The sequence below is a fragment of the Rhamphochromis sp. 'chilingali' genome, assembly GCF_963969265.1.
Source record: "Rhamphochromis sp. 'chilingali' genome assembly, chromosome: 1".
In the NCBI taxonomy this organism is placed as follows: Eukaryota; Metazoa; Chordata; class Actinopteri; order Cichliformes; family Cichlidae; genus Rhamphochromis; species Rhamphochromis sp. 'chilingali'.
Window position 1 is genome coordinate 45,958,444 of NC_137929.1, and position 23,293 is coordinate 45,981,736.

General features: G+C 41.0%; 1 protein-coding gene across 1 annotated transcript in view; it reads right to left on the reverse strand.

The window, feature by feature from the left end:
- Window positions 1–1,166: 1,166 nt before the first annotated feature.
- Window positions 1,167–23,293, reverse strand: part of cyp26b1 (cytochrome P450, family 26, subfamily b, polypeptide 1) — a 37,649-nt gene continuing 15,522 nt past the window's right edge. Inside the window, exons 2-7 of the mRNA XM_080875658.1 lie at window positions 19,670–19,894; window positions 7,898–8,016; window positions 7,501–7,657; window positions 6,984–7,139; window positions 5,109–5,393; window positions 1,167–4,165 (exon numbers count right to left, since the gene is read on the reverse strand). Of these exons, the coding sequence (XP_080731784.1) occupies window positions 3,773–4,165; window positions 5,109–5,393; window positions 6,984–7,139; window positions 7,501–7,657; window positions 7,898–8,016; window positions 19,670–19,894 (1,335 nt within the window). The 3' untranslated portion in view covers window positions 1,167–3,772. The remainder of the gene's footprint in view (window positions 4,166–5,108; window positions 5,394–6,983; window positions 7,140–7,500; window positions 7,658–7,897; window positions 8,017–19,669; window positions 19,895–23,293) is intronic.

A 23,293-nucleotide genomic window follows, 5' to 3' on the forward strand; every position in this document is an offset into this window, starting at 1 on the left:
ACAATGATTGTATTTTAGCTTTAAAATATCAAAATTTACTGGGAGAGTACATACTGTAGGTTGTATTGAGAGAATTTAAAAGCAAAATGTCAGTTCTCATTCATTTAAATTACTGCCCAACCCTACACCTTGATGAGGTTGTCAGGTTAGCATGGGCCTAACACAGAGACCCAGCCAACCATTTACTTGCACAGTCACACCCATTAAGCTAACATGCATGTCTGGACTATGAGGGAATATCGAGTATCCAGAAAGAGCACGTGCAAGGACCAGTGAAGGAGACCCCAGCCAGGATTAAAAACCAGGACCGTCTTGTTGTGAAGGTAACACAGTGCTGTCCAATAAAAACTGCAGTTTCTCTTTGCTAGTCAAAAGAAAGAGTGGTCAAAAAATTCACTTTTCAGATATCTTTTTCACTTTATATTTTATTACAGGAGTATATTTAACAATCATAGTAACAAAAAGAAAACAAGGAAAGTAGCACACGACATTCATATTTAACCTAAATGATTTTTTTTTCGTATAAAGAAAGGCAAATATGTACAGAATGACGTAAGACAGGTTCAGAAACCAACAGGTGAGAGAAAAAGGAAGTGTAGTCGCATGGCACTTAAAAAATAAAACATACCTCACAAGTGCTTTTTTGTTTCCCATAATTAATATCAAATAAAATGCAGTGATAATAAGTCTGAATAACAAAACAAATAATAATTATTACAGTAATCAAATCATCAATATTAACATTTTAAACACTGTTTACAATATAATTGAAATACATAACATTCTAAATACATCCAATATTTACCAAAGACCTTCTCATTTAGCCTAAAAACTCTAAATCTGTAATAGAATAAAAATAGCATTTCAAATATCTTATAACAACAATATTAATTGTACAATAACATTAATATTAGGTTATTAGTTGATGTAAATAGCTGATTTTCCCCAATGGCTTGCTAATGAAAGGAATATTGTACAAATTAATATACACTATAACCTGTTAATGCTCTTTCTGCTTTCACAAAATATTTTAATCAGCTAAATCATTATATATATATATATATATATATATATATATATATATATATATATATATATATATATATATATATATATATATATATATATATATATATATATATATATATATATATATATATATATATATATATATATATATATGAAGGAAAGAAATAGCAAATCTCACTCGATACAAACTATTGCAATCTAGAACTCTCAATTAGAAAATGTACACAAGAAAAGCAGCAAAACCAAAAACAAAAATATCTACGTTCATATTTTTTCATCATGACGAGATCAGTGGTGTGGTTGGCAGAAAGAGTGAACAACATCTGGCACAGGCAGGATCCATCTGGAATGTTAGTGGACAACAGGATGGTCCAATTAGATATCAAATTTTATTTAAAAATAAACAAAAAAACTCTGAGTGCCACCCTGTCCTCCCCTAAAACCTCATTGGTCCTTCTCTCCCAAGCTCAAAACATAGAACTCTGTCCAAGGAGCTCAGAATGTCCCAAACAAGTCCCAGATTTCCACTGTTAGAAGCTTTCCATATATGGGAAAAAGAACTGGATGTTCCTTTCCAATTATGGAACACAAAAATCTCCAAGAGTTCTGATTGTGCAATCACCTCGAGCAATAAATCTCTTTCAGCTCATAAAGTTGCTTAAACCGTGGAATTACTTTTGTTTTTGCATTCTTAGTGTTGATTGGAGGAGCAGCAAGACAGAGCGTCAATTTTTTCCGCAGAGCTCAAAATGGCCGCCCCAGGGAGCCACGCAAATAAAAACAGCACACAAATAAACAAACGCAGAATGACAAAGCAACATTCAAGCAGCATGTATGTAGGACTTCTCTCCACCTCCGCCTTACCCTTCTTTTTTTCCACTGCTCTCTCTCTCTCGGAGCAAGTCCTTAAAGTTACTTGTTTCCTTGTTAGCGGGACAAAGTGTCCACCCGAGAGAGAGTACAATCTCAATGCAACTTGGTAGTGTGGTATATAAAAAATCAAATCAAATCAAAGCACAGGTTCAGAGAATTTACAAAGCAGACCTGGACCACGTTACTTTTGACCTGGATTCCATTGCTTTTATCTTGTGTGATGCCGAATGGGAATTCCTGTCGGTTGTTTGTGCTTCCACCAACAAAATTGTTTGCTTTGGGGGATGCAAAATGGTTGCAGAAGGGTAACATGTCAAGTAGAAAAAGAATTGCTGTTTGAAGTTGCTCACCCTCACCCCATGATTCATCTTCTTTTTTTCTTCTTTTTGATTTGGGAAAAAAACATCAATCCAGCTCTGAAGTTACGGCGGCAAGTAAGGGATAGTCCTGTTATGTGCAGTCATAGTTAAATATTAAAGAAGGCTTATCAGTTCTACACCATAGTGCCTAATCTGCACCTGAGTTTATTCACTTTTTAGATAATTGAGGATTTGTATATATGGGCAAGATTCTGACTTAATGCAGACGGGCAACCTGAAAACAATCTCAAGGTTCAAAGTGGAATTAAGGAAGTAAGGCTGTCTTTGAGCTTCTCTTGAACTCAGTTCCCATTTTTAGGGCTTTTTAAGTGGAATGTTAGAGCCAGAAAGCACATTGTCCTTCCAGCATGATTTTATTCTTTCAAGATATATCTCAAAGAGTTTGAGGCTCCCTAGTTCCTCTCTTTGCTGTGATTGCAGCTGCACTTTGCATTAAAATCCCCCCTCCCTCCTGGATAAAAGCTCTGCAGCTCAGCCTTTATGTATGTGTTTCTTTGCGATGCTAGTACTTTGAGAAGCTTATTTTACTTTATGGTGCACGAGTGGAGGTAATATGGAAACTGTTAGAGGCAGATAGGAAAGGCAATGTTGTCATAAGAAACAAATTGCCCATTTACATCACTTCAGTGTGGTTTGAGTACTGCCCCTCAACTTAGCCATCCAGCGTATCTTCCCCATTAAAATACATTCTTCATTGATACTTGACACTAATTAGCAGTACAAGTTTAAACCACTCAAAAGTATATACTGCATCATCATACAGTTAATGGTATAGAGCTAAAGTGATGCACAACCTGCTACCCAGTGTGCAACGATCCTTTAGGGTGCATCCGAGTGCTAGTAAAGAACTTGAATTGGAAAGAACCCAAAAAAAGCTACCACTACCATACACTAAAAAGACATGGATTAAATTTGGAGGGCACCACTAAGAAGGAAATGAAAAAGACTAAAGGATCATGAAACCTGAAATGTTTAAGTCTATATATCCATCTCTCTTACCCTGCTATACAACTGAAATGGTTCACTCATTTTTTGATTAAGCACAAGCATAAATGCTAGAATATCATATTTGTTCGTCCTTTACCCTGTTTCATCCATCTCGCCTCCCATTGACAACCATCTTTAACTTTTCTACACTTCATTTCACCAAAAGTACCACCACAACTCTCTTTCTCCCTTTGTGCACTACCCACATTCTTTTTCAAATTATATTACATAGCTTTTTTGTTTTCTTTTTTTTGTACATACTTTTTGTGTTATAGTTCTTTGTATAGTATAGAACTCTAGAACTTTTTTTGGCAGCTTCTTTCTTTCTTAAAGGAAAGTCCAAATCATCAGCTGTAGCATAACATTAAGACTTCTCCTTCTTGGCTGAAAAAAAAGGTGGAAAGGAAAAGATAACTCTAAAATGTATTCCTTCCTTTCTCAAATCTTCTCCCTTACAAATCTGCTCTCCTCCCCTACCCCCACTCATCAACCCCTCCACCCTTTTAAACTGTCGCTCCCAGGAGCTCTTCGGACTTGGCCATGATCTCATTTTGGTTGGAGTCCAATCCGTAGAACTTAACCTTCAGCCCATCGACCGGGTGGACAACGGGCACCGTGATCACGCGGGGGAAGTTCCGCGTAGCCAGCTCGAAGCGGCTGGTGCAGGCCAGCTCAATCGCCAGGATGCGAAGGAAGAGGGTGGCGAGCTGCTTTCCCAGACAGGACCTGACGCCGCCACCAAAAGGCAGATAGTGGAAGCGTCCTTCTTTGTCTTCACTCCGCTCCTGACTGAAGCGGTCAGGGTCAAAGGCATCCACATCTTTGAAGACGGCAGCAGTGTCGTGGGTGTCCCGAATGCTGTACATCACACTCCAGCCTTTGGGAATCTGGACTCCCTGGAGACAAAAGACCAGAATTCATAACAATGAACACACATAAAAATAATTGTTCACTTAGCCACCATAAGCACATATGACCAATTAATTTGGATAACAATCTGATTTCTGTTGTTGTATCCCCAAGAAGTAATTGTGAACTTTTCTGCTAATATGTGTTCTTCCATATTCAAACCATCTTTTCTCTGTTCATACCAGAATACAGCAATATGAGAAGCATTTAGGGTCCTTGATCAATCCAGGAACCCATTGGAATAGAATAGAATAGAATAGAATAGAATAGAATAGAATAGCCCATTACTGTCATTGTACGTGTACAATGGAAAGAGTCTGTTGATTTAACATCTGGCTGCAACACCCATTTTTTTCAGGCGTGCAGAGTATCAGAAGATATGTGGGCTAGGACCTTCTTTTTCTATCCAGTGGTCATTGTTAATGAATGCAAATACATTAAAGAAGCAAATAAAGTCAAAATCATCATAAATAGTTTCACTGCTGAATTCATCTGTGATGGTGATCAGGACACTGGAACACTTTTTGTACCAAAATTCGTTTCCATTGCCAGTGGTTCTCTCTTCTTTAAATACAGATAGCTATTTAAAGAGGTCCATCCTTGGTAATTTTCCTCTAAACCTCCCCTTCCCTCCTTTTGTGTGATGAGACTCTTGGTACTCTTGTAATGATTCTTGTAGTGTCTGCAGGTTGTGAACCAACACCTACACCATTCATTTGAATGGTAACTCGATGGTTCTTCTAGTTGAGTCTCTGACCTTTTGGGTAGATTTGATATGACAGAACTACCACTGCACAAAAATATAACGGGAAATAAAAGCTGACATTGAGTAGCATTGATTTAAAAAAGAAAATTCATGTTAAGGCAAGCATGCTGCACAACAAGAGGTACATGAAGATGTGAAGGATGTACTGTTCTAGGGACACTTACGTCCAGTTCGAAGGTCTGCATGGCGGTTCGGTAGGCCCCAGAAACAGGAGTAAAGAGTCTCAGCACCTCCTTGATGACACAGTCCAGGTACTTCAGGCTGATAATGGTGTCGAGCCTCAGTTCTGCTTCTGGGCAGAGGCAGCCGTTGTGAAGGAGACCCCTGGATCTCAGTTCCTCCCTCAGGCGCTCAAGGACTTGCGGGTGGCGGAGGAGCTGCATGATAAGGGAGGTGCTTGCGCTGGCAGTGGTGGCAAAGGCAGCAAAGATCAGCTCAATGGTTGATTCCTGTGGGTCAGCAAACAGATACGATGGTGTATTAGTGCGCTACTTGGGTCTTGTTTGGTTAACAGTTTTGCAGAAAAACACATTTATCTTGCAACCCCTTGGAGGTCCCGAGCTCCCAGGGTATCAGTCGACCCTATACATTTTTCATCTTCTCCCATGGGGGAAAAACTTTTATGGGTTTATAGAATAGCAAACAGCTTTGAAAAAGAGTTCCTATCACTATTTACAACAATAACTAGGAAAGTAAAGACTCATTCTTGAATGATCACAAGCATTCATTGAGTACTTGGCAGTACTGAGGGTGTATCAGTTGACTTGTCTTTACTTTGAGAGCAAGCCAACTATAGCCTCATTTCATCTCTGATTGGTTAATTACTTGTTGTTTTAATAAACAGTTTGCAGAGTGGAAATAAAGAAGGCTGAGGGTGAGCATCAGCCAAATGCTCAACCAGTAGTCTTTCATAGTCTTTTTGAGCTAGAAGTAAACCCAGAAACTGCTTGTTTAACAGCGGCATGTAGGAATATTATTCTAAAAAATGTAAAATTGTTCTTTCCACTGAGTAAAAACAGAGCTATGTGCAAACTCAACCAAAATTTGGACACAAATCCATTACCCCACACCTCAAGCTTGCCATTTGTTTTGGAACAATGTTGGACCAAAAGAGAGAGAGGAGTCAAAAGTCAATACATAATAAAAGAATGGTGTTTTTAATTCCTGAAAAGTAGTGTGTTTGGAAATATGAAGGTAACATCCAATAACAAACTCAGTGTGCACTATGCCGGGCCCCTTAAGGCCTTAAGTCAGTGGAATAAATAATAGTGAGGTCCTCCTCGCATCTACCAGCATATATATTATATATATATATATATATACATACATACACACGTGTGTGTGTGTGTGTGTGTGTGTGTGTGTGTGTGTGTGTGTGTGTGTGTGTGTGTGTGTGTGTGTGTGTGTGTGTGTGTGTGCTATAAATGCATGCGTCAGAAAACTGCAGGAGAAAGCGACAGGGCCTCCCCAGTTCACTTTGTGTGTGTATTTAAATATTTGTGTGTGAGTGTGTGCGTACAGGAGGCCTCTTTCAGACCCCTAGCAGGGGGGGAGTGTTGACTTATTTTTGGCCCTGGACTTAACCCAGAAACCACAAAGTCCGAGAGAGAAGCAGAGAGTCGAGTTTCCACAGAATTCCTCTGAATTACTTTAATAGGTAAACAGAGGGTGTGCCTGACCATGAGTGTGTGTGTATGTGTGTGTTATGCTGTTCCTGTCAGCCGATAGGTATTAACGCAGCTTGCTTTCATATTTCACATTAGGGTGTGTATCATTATCCCCATTTGGTACTTATGATCACTGGCTGATTTGTCAGAGAATTATGATGACTGTTTGTGTTTTCTGGTTCCCTTTGGCAGCTCTCTGCTAGGTAAATAGAGATTTCTATGTGTGTTTGCACCCATACGAATCAGTGTGTATCCACGTGCTTCTACATGCGATTGAGTGACTTCTTGTGGTTCTGGCTTCTTTTCAGCGCATGCTTGCACTACCCTACCCTCTTTCCCAGGTGGCTGTTTTTTTGTGCTTAGGTATGTTACCTTGAGTTCTTGCATGGTGAGCTCGCTGCCATTCTCTTTGGAACTCTCCATTAGGACATCCAACGCGTCACTGTAATCTTTGCCTTGGGTGCACATGGGCTTCTCCCTGATGGCTTTCTCTATGCTCTTCTGAAGGGTGTCTCGTGCACGGATACCCTGCAACAATGCACAAATTAAGTCCTTTTACCCTTAAAATGTCCTCTTTGATGCAAATTCAGTTTAGCTGAGCAACAAGCACCCCAAAATGCTTTGTATTGTAAGGTAAAGATCCTACAATATTAGAAAGAAACCTAAACAGTTGCACAATGCCCTATGAGCAAACACTTGATGACAGTAGGAAAGAAAAACTCCCTTTTAACAGGAAGTACCGTTGAACAGAACCAGGCTCAGGGAGGTGCAGCCATCTGCAGTGACCAGTTGGGAAAACACTTTTATTTTTGGGGACATTAAGATGTAAAAAGATATACTAAGCTCCAAAAATACCAATGAGAAGGAAGTGGTCATATGATACACTTACCCTTCTGTAGCCACTAAATGGCAGGTCTATGGGCAGACTGAAGAGGTTGTTAACAAAGTCCTGGAAGGTTGAGAACAAATGCTTCATTTCCTCCTCCGTCACCCTGAAGCCCAGCAGCACCCTGACAGCCATGGTGAAGGACAGCCTCTGGCTCTCCCTACAGAAAAATGACAGATGACAGAATATTAATTTAGTAGCCCATTGAAGCAGCCTGTGTTTTTGAACTGTTGTATATTCTGAGTTTCTACCACTGCTGATAACGACTCTGTGTTGTCAGCGATACTCATCATAAATACCTTTCTACCTGCATTCACCTAGGATAGGAGCGCTGTTTTAGTCTTGCTCCCAGATTTTAGCTACATTAACAACTGTCTCCACTGTCCTTTCCTGGCCGTACCTGTAGACGTTGATGGGCTCAGGCGTAGAGCTCCACACTCTAAGACTCTCCTGGATGACCTGCTGGATTTTAGGGAGGTACGACTCTAAGGCCTCATGGCTGAACACTTTGGCAAACACCTGGAGGGACAGAGAAATGAGCAAATAACATCAGTCTCAAATGCAGAATGCAACAGCGCCCAGCTGTTGGAGAAGTGCAAGTCAAAACAGAGGACAAATGTCCACAGATTATATGTTGTAATCCCCTCGGTAAATCCTGACTGACAGGTATGTGGAAAGACAACAGGAAGCACAAGTTTATTCTGCAGTAATGCTGGTATTCACTGGGAATTTATTGGGGTGTTTTGTGTCTGTCTCTTGGTTTGCAGGGCATCTAAAAATGTGCACTTTACAAGTGAAATTTGGTACAAAGTTCTACAGTTGACCATGAAAGAGACAACTGGTTTTTGGTAAAGGATAAAACATCTGGCTGTATTTTTGTAGCCATTGTCTTGGCCTCTCATATTTCTCTAAATTGTCTAACCATTGATCTCCTTCTCTCTTCTAAATTCTACCTAGGCTGGACTTTCCATCACGTGTTCATTCATTTTTTCATTTTCTATGATTCCCGTTCCTTATTTATCCCCAAGTTCTCCCTCTCTCTGTCTCTCCCCCCTTATTGCTCTTGCTTGGTCTTTACAGAGACTTATACATTGTGGAGGTTTTTCCCCTGTAGTCAGCAGAACTAGAATGACAGACAGAAAGAGCACGAACAGAAAGAGGGGGAAGAGCTAAGTTCTTTCCTGGCTGCACAGAGTATTTCTTAGTATGAATCAGTCACCAGTCGTCAGTGTTGTTTGGACAAATAATATTCCATCAGATTTAAAGTGCAAAACTGCCCATGAAAGAGTCTTGGGAATGATTTAGAGGGGAGAACACCGAAGAGGAGAAAAAGGAGAGGGAAATGGACTAGAATAGAGCTTTTATATTAAAATGAGTCAACTACCCATGCTTAGTTTTATTTGAACTAATAAGTTTCTTGTTCCTTTAACGGTCGGACATTTTCCTAATTATGTAGATGAGTGAAGAAGAAAAAACAAAGTTAGAACCAGATGAACTGTAGCCGTTAACAGCCTTAATTATTTTCTCAAAACACTGAGTGAAATCAAATTTTGTAGCTGTGTTTAGGATTTCACCTAAAAAGAATATGCCAGAAGTGAGGTGCAGTTCCTTCAGTGGCCACTTGAGGCTGATTCCAAAAGTTGGTAAATGCCCATAGAGCCCCATATTAAAATGCTCCTACTTTACAACAAAAATAAACATGTTCACAGGCTGCTACAAAAATTTCTCTCTTCTTAATAGCTGTACACAGTTACTATTTTTAATATTGTTCCCTAATCTAACCAAGGCATGGCTGACTTGTTGGGGCTTTTTATCCTTTACATCCACTGATGCAAGTAACTAAAGTGGACACTTCAAACATATTTGGAGTATTTTAAAGCAAATATTGTTTGTTTGTCCGACATGTCTGCGCTCTAGTATTGTTATACTATTTAAAAATACTAATAAAAAAAATAATAATGAAACACTGTTCTGCCTAGTAGTAACTAACTGTGTCTATGCACTCAACAATCACACCTGGCTCCAAAACAAGACAATGATATTAGAATGGTCACACTGAGACTTCAAAAAAAGACTGTCATATTTAATTTGGACCACCCTCTAATCAATACATCTTATAGGTTTTACTGAATCAGAAATCAAAGCTGAATGAGCTGAGTTTCCATTAGAAGTGGAAAACTTCTAATAAATAGTGGTCATTGAAGCCTTACAGTTGTTTTGGAAATGTCTCCAATCCAGCAGACGTTAAGTGGATTTTTATTATTTTTTAATGACTTTCGTTTTTATTATCTAAAATACACATACAAAACTTCCAACTGCTACTTGTCTGTGGTTTTTCTCTGCTTTATTTAATCACTGTGGTTTCTTTTTATGACTTTCTCCTTTATTAGACCCTGCAGAGAAACTAATCTATGCTAAAAAAAAAAAATCCTGTATAGGTATTGTTTCTAATAGCAGCATGTTGTAAAAGAAAATATATGCTTAATCTCTTTGATAATGGCTTTTGTCTGCAATCATCCTTAATTCGTTACCACCTGAAAGCTGATGAGGAGTAACCTTTGAAACCCTTTTCTTAACTGAGTGGTTTCTGTCATATTTCAGGGCTTTTTACATAACAAAATGACTGGTTGTTCATCAAAAGTTGGTGAGGTTGGTCTCTGCTTATGCAGCTATCCTTGGAGAAACCCGGAAACTATTCTAATGGTGGTCAAACCACCTCTTTATTGATATTGTGAAGTGTCAAAACTCATCATTAAGGGTACAGGGGAGGCTGTCAAATGTTGTCTGTATGGGGGAAAGAGTTTTTTGTTTTTTTTTTAAAGTATAACAGTATATGCTCGTAAAAACTGTATTGTGTCCAGATTCTTTGTTTTACTGAAATATGCACAAACAAAGTGCCTTTATTGTTTATTTTGGAATATATTTCCCATATGTAAACACACCGGAGGAGCCAGTGGAGTGTTTCTGCTTCTCTTCATTGACTTATTGAGAGGGAAGAAAGCAGCTTCTAGTGGGATCTGAACCAAGGCCAGAGAGGGTACATGTGGTTCTTGAGGTTGATGTTTCATCCACCAAAACATCAGTTGGGCGCTCATACTCTTATTTTGCTCTCTACTTCATTTCCCTCTTATTTTCTGCCGCTCTTCTCATTCCTCCAAAGTCTGCTTCCCTCCCTACGCCCTCCTGAAAATGAATGAACAATAGTCCACTGAGCTGGTGCCGAGTGCACGAGTGCGTGCATGCGTTACATGTGCGCACTGTACGGGTACATACGTATGTGCTGTGCGTTAGGGAGTGGTTAGTGCAGATCACAGAGCCCTCTAAGACCTTAGTAGCACTACATTTCCTCTGCTGCCGCACCCTGGGACTGCTGGTCACAGATCAGCTTACACGACCTGCTGCCCAACCCCAACCACAGGAGATTACACACAATATCTGAACTCAAAAGAGCCTGAGATACTGAAACTGCAGTGACGTCTTTTGTTCGTCTGCTACTTTGAGGGCTGTCAATGTTGGATTAATCAGTCATTTGTTTGTCTGTTGCCCAGGAAACAGTGGACACCACTGATTGGATTTGGATGAAATTCGAAGGATTGCGCATCTTTAAACTGCTTTCCACTCTTTTCATAATGACATCGATTGTCCCGTGAGGGTTGCTGAAGTTGCGTGGTAAAACAGGGTTGTGGTCAGCCTGTTCCCATTCCCATGGTGTCGAGCGCTGCCAAAGTCAAATTTGTCAAAGCTGTCAGTGTCGCACCAATCATGGCGATAATGAGACGAGTGTTACGCACGTATCAATGCTTGTTCAAGACAACTCGGTGTCACATTGAGTGCCATGTACCCTGCTTATGTGCAGGGCTGCTGTTGTGAAGGGGCATATTATAACAGAGCCATTTTGTCTTACATCGAACAAAGTCCTTTTTGTGCTAACCAATCAGTGAATGAAAACAGAGCAAAACAAATCACAAAACACAAAGCTCCCAAGGGGATGCAACAGTCTTCTGGCTGGCAGCTTTGTGCCTTATACTTCCACCAGCCCTCATCATGTCTCCTCATGCTGAGGTTTTGCTTATAAAAACTAGGTTGTTAGTTTTCAGCATACCTTCAGATAAGAATGTGTTTCAGGTGGTTCAGGCATCTGATTAAGATACCTCCCGGACACCTCCTGTTAAGACGAGGTGTTCCAAGTATGTCCTACCAGGATGAAGCCCCAGGTAGGACCAGGACAAACTAGAGAGATTACATCTCTGAGCTGTCCTGGAAATATCTTAATGTAGAGAAGTATGGATGGATACGACCACAGTTTACAATTTAAACATCATATTGCGCTCAGTCAGTCTGAAAGCTAAAGTCTGAGACCTTAAAGAATATGAAAAGTGTTGACTGAGAGTCGGAGATCAAATAATTTTCCAATAACCTTCAACGCTACCCGAAATCTCTTCACAACCAGTGGAATCTCCCTCTGCTGGCCGTTCAAAAGAATTCAGGTTTAAGGCACTTTTTAAATCAAGAAGCTCCATTTATCTTTTATATACAATATCCAGTACATGCAACGCAAATATGTTTGTGAATCATCATGAAAAATCAGCAATAAAAACCATGCAAACACACACACACACCAAGCAGAGACTGAACGCCAGAAACACTAGTTAGGCCAAATAAGGCTGTGTAACATTGTGAATTTAGCCATTTAACCCGTCTGCACTGGATTATGCATAATTGGTCAATCTGGTTGAGCACTTTGTCTCTTCCAACACACACACACACACACACACACACACACTTTTAAGTACAGACAGAGCAGAAAGGTTGAGCTACTGTAGGACCCGTGAGTCAGGCAGTCAGTGTGTGAGCAGGCAGACGGGAGACTCTGAAAGGTAACTACAGGTCAGACAAACACACACACGTTGAGAAACACACACAGTTTCTCTGGCTGCCAATCAAACACAGTTTTTTATGTAGTGTCACTCTGGGACGTTCCAAGTTCCACACAAGACGGGAGTTTGTGTGTGTGTGTGTGTGTGTGTGTGTGTGTGTGTGTGTGTGTGTGTGTGTGTGTGTGTGTGTGTGTGTGTGTGTGTGTGTGTGTGTTTTAGTGGGGGATTGTTCAATACAACAGTCATTTTGCTGCACCACAAAAACGTGACTGTCTTCTGTAGCCTGCAGCGCAAAGACACATGCTTAAAGACACACTCACTCCTGTGCTCTCTCTCTCACACACACAATATAGTCAGACACACACTCGCACACAGACACAGTTGTCCTAATAACGTCCATATGTCTTAAATTATGTGAAAGTGCTGCGAGCTGCTGGTTCCACAGACATGTAAAGACTCCTTTATTCTTTTCTCTGCCCTCCTTTCCCTCCCTCTTTCTCTCTCTCTCTCTGCTCCCACCTCTTCCTGGCTCTCCCTGCCCCTTCATCCATCCTTTTTTTCTAAACCATACTATTTATTCCTTTTTACTCATTTCTCCTACTTACAAAAGCAGTCCCTGTGTTTTTCCCTGCTTGTATTGTCACGTTGAATCACAAAGTGATTGCTTTGCTGATGAGGGTTAAGGTCAATATTAAGCTTAATATTTCACCCCGTCATTTACTTTTAGGAGGAAGGCACGTAATAATTTAACTTTTAATTATTTAACAGAATTTGGAAATATAGAGCGGAAAAACTAACAGCAGTGCACATGTTTAACGTGCAGCTACAGCACTGTATTCAGGAACACATCTCTATCTAATTCAGGGTAATGGGGTGGCTGGAGCCCCTCCCAGCTGTCACTGGGTGGAAGTCAGGGTACACGCTGGTTGCACAAAGAGATTCACACCTTCGGCTGATTTAGAATCACAGATGAACCCAACATACACGTCTTGGACTGTGGGTGGAAGCTATCCTGCAGGAAACCACGCAGGCACAAGGAGAAAATGCAAACTCCACACAGAAGAAGCTCCTAGACTCAAACCCAGGACCTTCTTGCTGTGTTGCAATAGCTCTAACCATTGTACCACTGTGCTACTGTGTATTCATGTCAAGTAATAACAAGCTGTAATGCTGGACTGCTGGATTTTTACTTTCTGGGTATTGTTGAGTATTACTTTTCTCAAAACTAAATTATCTTTCTTGCATGCAGTATTTCTAAGACAGTATAGTACTGTACTGATTTTAAACTTCCACTGGATCTTTAGAAAATATGTATATACACTTTTGAAATTTTTAAGAGGTCAATTTGATCTTAGCAATGATAAAACCTGGATTTAAAAAAAAGGGACGCACAGAGTGGGCTTCACCTCAGTCCCACTTTGCAGTGCCCTCTACTGGTGATGAGCAGAAGCACAGGAGGCTGAGACAAACATACAAGGGCTCCATGCAAAGAATCATCACCATCGCAGCACTTTCACAGACATCACATCTCTCTGATTTCACTGTACGCTTATTTAAAGCAAGCGTTTATGGAGTTCCTCGAGAAAACCCCGGCAGCAACTGAGAAAAGGTGTTAGATCGAGTCAGATTCTTGTCCATTCTTCTCTCTACATCTCTATTTTTTCTTTGTCCAAGTTTGTTTTTTTCTAAATGTAAGGATCGGGCAATGTTTCCAAAAGAAAGAATAACAAAGGGGGAAGTAAAATGTGGAGAAAAACTGGAAAAGAAAGGGATGGTATGAGGGAATGTGCGGGCGGCTGTGGGCTTAAATTGAAGAAGTGAGAAGTATCTCGTGAAGCTGAAAATAAAAGTAGTGGCTGCCACAGTCAACAGAGTGTTTGCACAGTGTTGTTCCATCACAGAGGGAAACATTTCCACTGAGAGCCAAGTAGGACTCTCTAAAGAAGCATGTTTATAACCATAGCCTGCTTCTTTAATCTAGCCCCAACCAGCTGCCTCCTTCCCACTGTCACCAAGTTCTTGCTTATAGGGGCGTTACCTGATTGTTGGGGTTTTGTCTGTATTACTGTGCGGTCTTTACTTTACAATATGAAGCACCTTGAGGAAACTGTTGTTATGATTTGTTCAATATAAATAGAACCAAATTGAATTGAATTTAAAACACTGATGAATGCAATGTGTCCAAAAAAAGGGGGGGAAAGTGGTCAAAGCTAACAAATTGTGTAGCATCTTCCCTGATGTGACAGTGGAGACCAAAAACAGAGTTACAACCTCTAATTATTGAACTTCAGTTTTTTTAAGCTGGAAATAAAAGAGATATATCTCTAAACTCTGATTTTTGATTCTGGCCAAGAGTCATTAACCTAATCGAATACCTTCGTGGAGTTTAAGCAGTCTTGCCGTGCCTCTAGTGTTTGCACAGATCTGAAAAAGACATATTTCATTGGAAAGTCTGATGTCTACATGAGAACAAACACTACGCTCAAACCCATCTAGTTGTTCATCCAGCAGGAGCAAAGATCTTAGCCTACACAACTAAAACCCACCAAAATAAAAAAAGTCCTTCAGTTCGCAGCAGAAATGCAAACGGTATGTTCGATGTTGTTTTCAGTCAAGGATGATGTGTAAGTCCTGGCTGCCCTTGTTAGGCTCTGATTGGCCCGTAGTGGAAAACCAGTCTACTGTGGTTCTTTGATGGAGTTAGTTTCCTAACTTAACACGGGGTTATATGGAAACTGGCTGGCTCTGTTGATCCACCAAAAAGGCTAATGTGCTGTGTGCAGATTGGTTTTCCATATGAAAACCACAGACACACACACAGAGGAGACACTCTGGTCCAGCTGGTCAGACAGTAAACCAGTTTCTTATTTTTCTCTCAGCTGATGGTGTTTCGCTTCTTTCTGTTGACTTAGCTTTATTATCGAGAAAAACAGGAGGGAGCCCGCGCTCGCGCACACACACACACACACACACACACACACACACTCTTGTTTAAGCTGCTGAAAAATGGCTAGCTGACCTCTGGCTCTCCTTATAATATCATTCATTCTGTCGGCCCTCCTTATATTGAAGTGATGTGTCTGTAAATACCACAGCAAGCTGAAAGTCAAAGTGTAAACACGCGTATATTTGAAGGAAACTGCAAGCCACCCGCCTCTCTGCACCTGCCACAAGCTCAGTCTATTGGTTTTCTGATGGCTCTTTAAACCTACATGTTCACTAATAGCTCTCTTGAAGTCTTTCTAGTTCTATATCTGCAACAAGGTTTAAACAATCCCATAAAATGTTGTTTTTTTCAGGGGTAGCTGACTTAAGTGCTCATATATCCATATATATTTATCTAGCTAGAAAGTGACTAACTTGGCAGCAGTGGTGGGTACTGATCCATGATGGGATTGGTCCGCACTGAAGCTAAGACGATGTACGAGGTGGCGTGGAGGCCCACAAAAATCAAAAGTCTTACCTGAACTTGGCTGATTTTCTAGGGCAGGGGTGCCCAATCCCGGTCCTCGAGAGCTACCGTCCTGCAGCTTTTAGATGCATCCCTACTCCAACACAGCTGAATCAAATGGTTTGATTACCTCTTCAGCATGCCATCATGTTTGGCAAAGGCCTGATAACAAGCCATTCATTTGATTCAGCTGTGTTGGAGTAGGGATGCATCTAAAAGCTGCAGGATAGTAGCTCTCGAGGACTGGGATTGGGCAGCCCTGTTCTAGGGCATGTCATGACAGTTTCCAGGCTGCTTTTAGATCTCCCTGAAAGTCCTGAAAGTTTTGACCACTTGTGCTCTGTGATCTTACCACAGGCTCGAAACTTGTGCAGAGAGAGCAAACATCCTCTGCTGTTTCATGTAGAAGAGCATAACCGGTGACCAGAACCGGGTCTGCCGCCACGACTGAAGTTTTTAGCTCATCCCTCAGAATGAGACTGACACTGCAGAGAAAAAAATACTGTCTCACCCCAGAAAAAACACAGCCAGGACTGAGATGCTTGTGTGCCATTTTTTTCCCTCATCACTATGCTCCACGTGACTTCATCAACTTGAGGAGACTCAAAAAGGCAAAGGGGAAGGACCATTAAGAGATCTAAACATATCAGTCGTGCTAAAAATGATCCAGAACTGCGGGTTTCCCGATCATAAACAGGACAGTAGACAAGTTGAAATCAGGTTAGATGCAACAGTCGAACATTCGGGGACAGCTTGGCTGGAGTCGAGGCCATGATAATTTTCCGTTCTTTCCCTAAATAAGTTAAAGAAATTGTGGAATTTTGTTGTTTTAATCGTTTTTTCTTCATGATTTATTTCTATCAGAGAAAAGGCTTCAAAGACAAGGATTTTCCTCTTTGCATTCAGGTCAAAATTCTCTCTGAACTCGACAGTTTGACACCACATTGGCTGATCTACTTAGGAAGGATCTCTTTTTTTTGCCTATTATGGAGGCCAGAGGTCACGAGTTTGAGTTTTGAGTCTTGCTCAGAGGCACTTCAGCTTAAACCTATGAGGCTAAGCAACTTTACTGTGTGTGTATCCATCCAAGGCAGCGTTCAGGTGTGTGTGTGTGTATGTTGGGCCCCCACAGAAAGCCCCTCTTTGTGCCGTGTCGGAGGCAGCCTTCCTAATCAGGGGTCATTACATGAGGTTAGTGCGGGGGTCTCCAGGGAGAGGAGAGGGGATCAGAGCTCAGATTAGACCCGACCAACCCCTCGCCTGTCCCGGGGCACGGCAGCAAGGAAACCCGACCCCGCCTCCAAACCCCTCCAAAAAAAACCTAACTGTGTCTGCAGAGAGAAAATGAGAGACTGATTTACAGGAAAACACAGGGAGCTCTACTTCTTGTTTTTCTCGTTCCGATTCTTTGTGCGTGATGTTGCGTGTGCATTAAATGTGTGTGTGTGTGTGTGTGTGTGTGTGTGTGTGTGTGTGTGTGTGTGTGTGTGTGTGTGTGTGTGTGTGTGTGTGTGTGGAAGAGAGAGAGAGAAAAGAAGGTTTGTGCCCTGGGGATAAGGGGATAATAGGAGGGAGAGGTAAGTGGCTGATTACCTGGCACAGAAATGAGAGAGCCAGAGAGGAAGCAAGAGACAGAAAAGAAGAGAGAAAGTGCACGAGCGAGAGAGAGATAATAATAATAGTCAGGGGGAGAAATGACAGAAAATTTAAAAAAAAAACGGAAACATGAGGGCTGTCTCTCGCTCTCTCACTCGCTCTGTCCGAAGGCAGATGAGAGGAGGAGCAGGAGAAGATGGAATGATGGAGGGGTCGTTCTCACGCTTCAGCAGCCAGGATGCTGCTGATAAGAGCGAGCGGACAGGATCAGCTTTACACCGATACTCTGTCTGTTTGCGCGTCCTGCCTCACCCTTTGTGCAGAGGACTCCGAATGTGTGCACGTCACTGTCTGCCACTTATTCCACAGCATGAATATTGATGAGCGTTTCTGCATGCAGTTGCAGCTGCTGCAGGTTGATGTGCACATAGTGTGCAAAGAGATGAAGAAATCAACAGAAAATAGGCTGAAAACTTGTTTGGGACTCGATCAAAGATGCTCGTCACTCCCGAGTCCGATGGTTGCCTTTGCAAACAAAAATAATGTGCACATCCCAATTCCCAATTTTGTTTTCACTCAATCATTAGGAATTAAAAAGTTGATGTTCCATCTATTAATTGTTTGCATTTAAATTAGGTCTGCTTTTTATTTTCTTCATCGATTAAAGCGCAGTGGTTCTGCCCTTGCTCCAGACTCCTTGTTTTAAGACGTTGTGCTTGATGACGGGTGGATTTTTCACTGTTCTCTGGCAGCTTATAAATGAAATGACTAACAGATTAATATAGAAATCCTATAGGTCTTAAGAATTAAGTAATTTTTAGACCTGAAATTCAGAGTTTATTTTTGTTTGCATGTGGAGACAGATCTTCATCTTTGGTAAAAGTAAAAGCCGACTATTTAAGATGTCCTGGTGATTTTATATGTTTTTACTGCCTCACGTTTCTTTTGCCTCCGAGAAATGTATTCAAGCATTGTCTCAGGGTGAGCATTTGATATTCTCGTGCATGCTGCTGCATGAAGATGCAGTTCATATGATTACATTCAATTCCACACTTCAGCCTGGTGTGTTACAAAAACAAGGTACAAGAGAAAAGCCGGTAAAAGTTGGGACCATTAAACCTCATCAGGCCAAACAAGACAAGAGTTGAATTATCTTTATAACTTGTGTAATTAATCTTATGTCTCTTTTGTGTTGTATTTTGTGTTCTGGGTTTATATTTGTGAATCCAGGTGGGTTTAGCCGCAGACATTTCGAGGGAGACAGATCCTTTGCTGTTTGAACCATCCAGCGGTGAGTCTTTCTTTCAGAGTGCTGCTTTTAGTTCATACTGAAGCTTTGTAAGAAAGCTGGTACGCCCTGATACGATAGCAAGCGTATGCTTCCTACTTCATTCTTTTCAGTGCTCTCAAGGTTGTCCCCTTAAAGCGTCATGTGACGAGATGATCAGTTTCTACCTAACATAACGTAAAAGGGAATAAAGGACCTAACTCAGCGTTTCTGTCGATATTGAGTCAGGGCTGGAGTTTATCGTCAGAGTGCAGTTTTATCATTTGTTGCTAATTATTTCGAGGAACTGTTAACGATGTGTTGCAGGCAGCTAGATTTCTGAAGCCAAATATAAGCCGTACTTACAAAAAAAAAAAAAAAACAGTTGTGCAGATTCAGGAAACACTTGAAGGTATATTTTCATTTAACTTTTTTTTCTATTGTGTCAGGTGAGTACTCTGGTCTCCAAAAAGTTCAAATATTATGCCTCAGTTTAAAACGGTCTTTTTAGCTCCTTCTACTATCGTGTTAGAATATCAAAATAAAGTTGGCAGCTGGTGTTAACCTTCTCACATTGAAGGGAGTAGTTAGTTGTATCCAAGGGCAGAGTCATTAATAATGATTGCATTTAAATTAAATCAGTAGTTGCATTGTTATATTTAAGTCCGTATCTTTCCTCTGCCTGAAGTATTGAAATTATAGTGCTGCCTTTTTTTTTGTGCTGCTAAAAATATAAGACAGAGACTGAGATGTCTTACTAAACACTTTGTATAGTCAAATGGCTTAAAATCAAAATATCTACATCCTGAAAATATTTTACTTTTGATTGGTTTAGGATGTAAATTTTCCTTGGTCAAGTTGAGTCTTTGCAGTTAGCACAAAGTGAAGCATTAAAAGTAAAGATGAACACACAAATACATGCGTTCGGTATCTCTGTATAGTTGTGTGTGTTTGCGAACTTAAATTAACACGTGTCCTGACCTTTCTCCTCTTGCGGTGGATGTCTCCGATGCTGTTGGCCAGTGAGTTTGGTCCCAGCAGCGTGGACGTGCTCTGAGGCCAGTCCACCGCCACCAGAGTGTGCTCGCCCATCAGCACCTTGCGCACGTTCTCTGCGCCCGTAACCCGAATCACAGGACGGCCTAGCAGGTGGGTCTTGAACACGTTGCCGTACTTCTGTCTCCGTGATGCATGAAAGCTCGAGCCCTGGACAAAGAAAAAGAGAGTAAGCACAGAGATCAATCACAGATCTAACTTGTAATGCTGAAGACACAACTCACGAGAGTCGTTTTAAGATATTTTTTTACAGTAGAATGAGCGACAGTTCTTTAGTCGTGCTGGAGGATTAATTATATGAGGCAGTATGTCAAAAATCCATATTAAAGAAACTAGTTTTGCTCATAGAAAAATAAACCTGGTGCTTTTCCATTCTTCCTCCTTCAACATCTATAAGAAAGTCGAAATTCTATTAAGAAAGGAAGAAGAGAAAGATGGGTAGTTTTAGAGAACACTGTTGGGACTGAATGCTGGAGTTCCCCTTTGAGAGAAGCAGCTGTGAGGAGACGGTAACAGAAGGAATTCCCCAAACACTCCTCACCCTGTTTCACGGAAATCAGAGGAACCTTTTCAAATCCTGCTAATGGAGATTGCCCCCATCTCCACTTCTAAATCTTTCTTAATATCTGCACTCAAAGAAATCTTTTATATTGTCAGCAGTTTAAGGGTTAGTGTATTCTTAACATGAAATTCCTTAAAATTTAGTGATTCTAGCCATCATCATCACTGTCACGGAAACATTGTGAGACGAGGTTTTAATCATGCAGAAATCATTTTAAAAACTGATGAAATATTACAATAGACAGCCAGCAGTTGCTGTCCTCAAACAGAAGATGGTCAGATCCAAAAAGGCTCCTCAAAACAGTGATACCTCACCGAACTGATGGGGCCTACTCTGAAAAACGCTCTCCTTGCCCTCGACCACCGTTAACAAAACATGCTAGTTCTTCATGCTTTTTGCACTTTCTAATAATTTAAAACAGTCTTTAGGATCCAACCTTCACCCCAGCTTTTGATCTTCATCTCTAAAAGGTTTCAGTAAGTACTTTCTACTCTCTCTGTGGCTCGGGGCCCAAACAGACTGGTGAGTTCTCCACATGCTAAAAGTTACTGAGGTTTCCATCATCTCAGCTCTCAGAGAAAAAAGTAAACTTAAACCAACTGAAAGCAGAAGACTGCAGATGTTTAAGGAGCCTGTATACATCAGGTTAATGCAATGAAAACTGATTCAAGTTGCCTTTAGGGCACAGGCAGAGATCAGTTTTAACATCGGCCCACGAGCGGTGAGGTTAAAGGTTCTCAAAACATTTGCAGTTCAGGCTTAAAATACAGTAAATGAAATTTCTCATCCTGATGAAGAAGACTGACAGGAGACTGCTCGAGGATATAAGAAGTTTCAGCCTCAGACTGCTCATTTTTGGCCACTGCCACTTCAAATCTTTTTCTCCTCGTTCATCAACTGAGGTGGAGCTCCAAGTTGTCAGGCCTGGGGAACCCAAGCCCTAAGATGAATGGACTATGCCGGCAACCTCTGACGAATGGTCATGGGAATCTACATATTAACAATCATGCAACTGAGCTCATGGCTCATTGTTAGGCAATGTTGCTAGTGTCAGTCATGTTTATAAGGTTAGGGAAACCCGCAGTCACTTGGAAAACTGACGAAATGTTTCGCCAGTTGAAAACGTCCAGATGAACGGGATCAGTTTACCTGGATTATTGAGGAGGTCCAAACGTCCAAGATGTAGTTTAACATGTAGCACATTAAACTACGTCTTTCTTCACAGGGTTGTCACTATTTAAATCACAGAGGGGATTCCTCCTTCTCAGATTGTTTTATTTGAAGGCAATCAGAGAAAGTGAATTTTCCCTTTTTCTATAAGAAGCATAGTGCTTGCTAGAATTACAGGTAGAGCTTCCGGTTTAACTCGAAAATAGTTCTTAGAAAAAGTGCAAAATAATTTTTTTAGTGACAGGTGTGTGATTTCTTTTAAAAAAAAGAGAGATTAAGTGCATGTTTTATTCCTATAAGCATCTAGATAAGCGTTGTTACACCCCATACCTGCAAAACTGGGCAGTTAACACCAAAACAATGTAGGTGCATGAGCAATACTACGAGCCACGGAGAAAAATTAGAATTTCTTGCTGGAGAATAAAAAAATAAACATTTGTCCCTGTTTTATGTTTCGACCCATCACGAGGAGCCACATCGCCATATTTCAGGGCCCCTGTCCCACAGTTTGGACAACCCAAGTTGCAAGCACAACCCCCAGAGGACCAAAGCTGGAGTCAGTTAGCAAGCTGACCTGAGTTCAGCTTTGACGTTGACCTCTAAACGGTCTGGGTCACAGCAGAGTGAGAGGGAGCCGACCCCAGAACTGTAAATGGGCTGTTTGAGTGAAAAGAATATATAGCCGCCTGAGAGGCTGCTTACTGTGTTACACACACAGACACACACACACACGTACACGGGACATACACACTGAGTCTAACAAGGCATTATTCAAATGCAAGTATTAACACACATGTGCATATAGACTTAAAAACACACTCTCACTCAAGATTACTAAAATAAAACGATCTTTAAAAACTCAGAAACATGGAAAGCAAACAAACATGCGGAGGCCCAACTGCAAATTGCCGTGACAACACTAACTGGTTTGACCCCGGTTTACTCAAGGGAAAAGAGATATTTATGACTGTGAGGCACACAGACACACACACACAAATATATATGTACGCATATATATTTGTGTGTGTGTGTAAACATGAAGGCAAAAGGACAGCCTGTAAGGCAGTTTATTCACACATCAACACAAAACAGACAAGGAGAGCATTTTTATTGTGATTTTTGTTTAAAAAAAATCAGAATAACTTCTAACCTTCCTGACACGAGCCAACATTAAGATCAGCTGTAACACCCGACACTACAAAACAGTCAGCATGTGTATGAGTGCAGTTATAGGCCGCATGTTTGTGTTTGAATGCGGAGCTCAGAAACTAATTTTAGCAAGTAGTTTGTTTCCTGGTCGAGGGCACACCTCTGGCAGCGGCGGCGGTGCTTTTTGTTTGTGTGCGAGGGCTCAAAATGTGTCCGCTCACTGATTCCGGTCAGCGGTGTGATTACTGGCTCACAGCCCTACAGTGAAGCCTCGATAGATTTACTAAACTCCCAATCAAAAACACCCCGCTTGGCCAAGAGGTTTCAAAGCTGAGGAGGAGCTTATGGTCTAAATTAGGAGTGACTTTAAAAAGTGTGTGTGTCTCTGGTTGGGTGTAAATAAGTGTTTTACATTCGGTGCATAGATGTTTGTAAAGGGGAACTCAGTGGAATTAGTAGTGCATGTTTATAAAGTCACACATTTTAAGAGAATAAATTACCAGAGGCTGAGATATTCCTGCTTTTAGTCCCTATGAAAGGTTCAGCTCCAAACACACTGGTACATGTTAAAGACATGTCTAATTATCAGAGACATATTGCTCACTTGTGTTTGAGCAGCGTGTGGGGGACAACCATGGGAATAGATAAAGACTTTGAAGGGGGCTAAA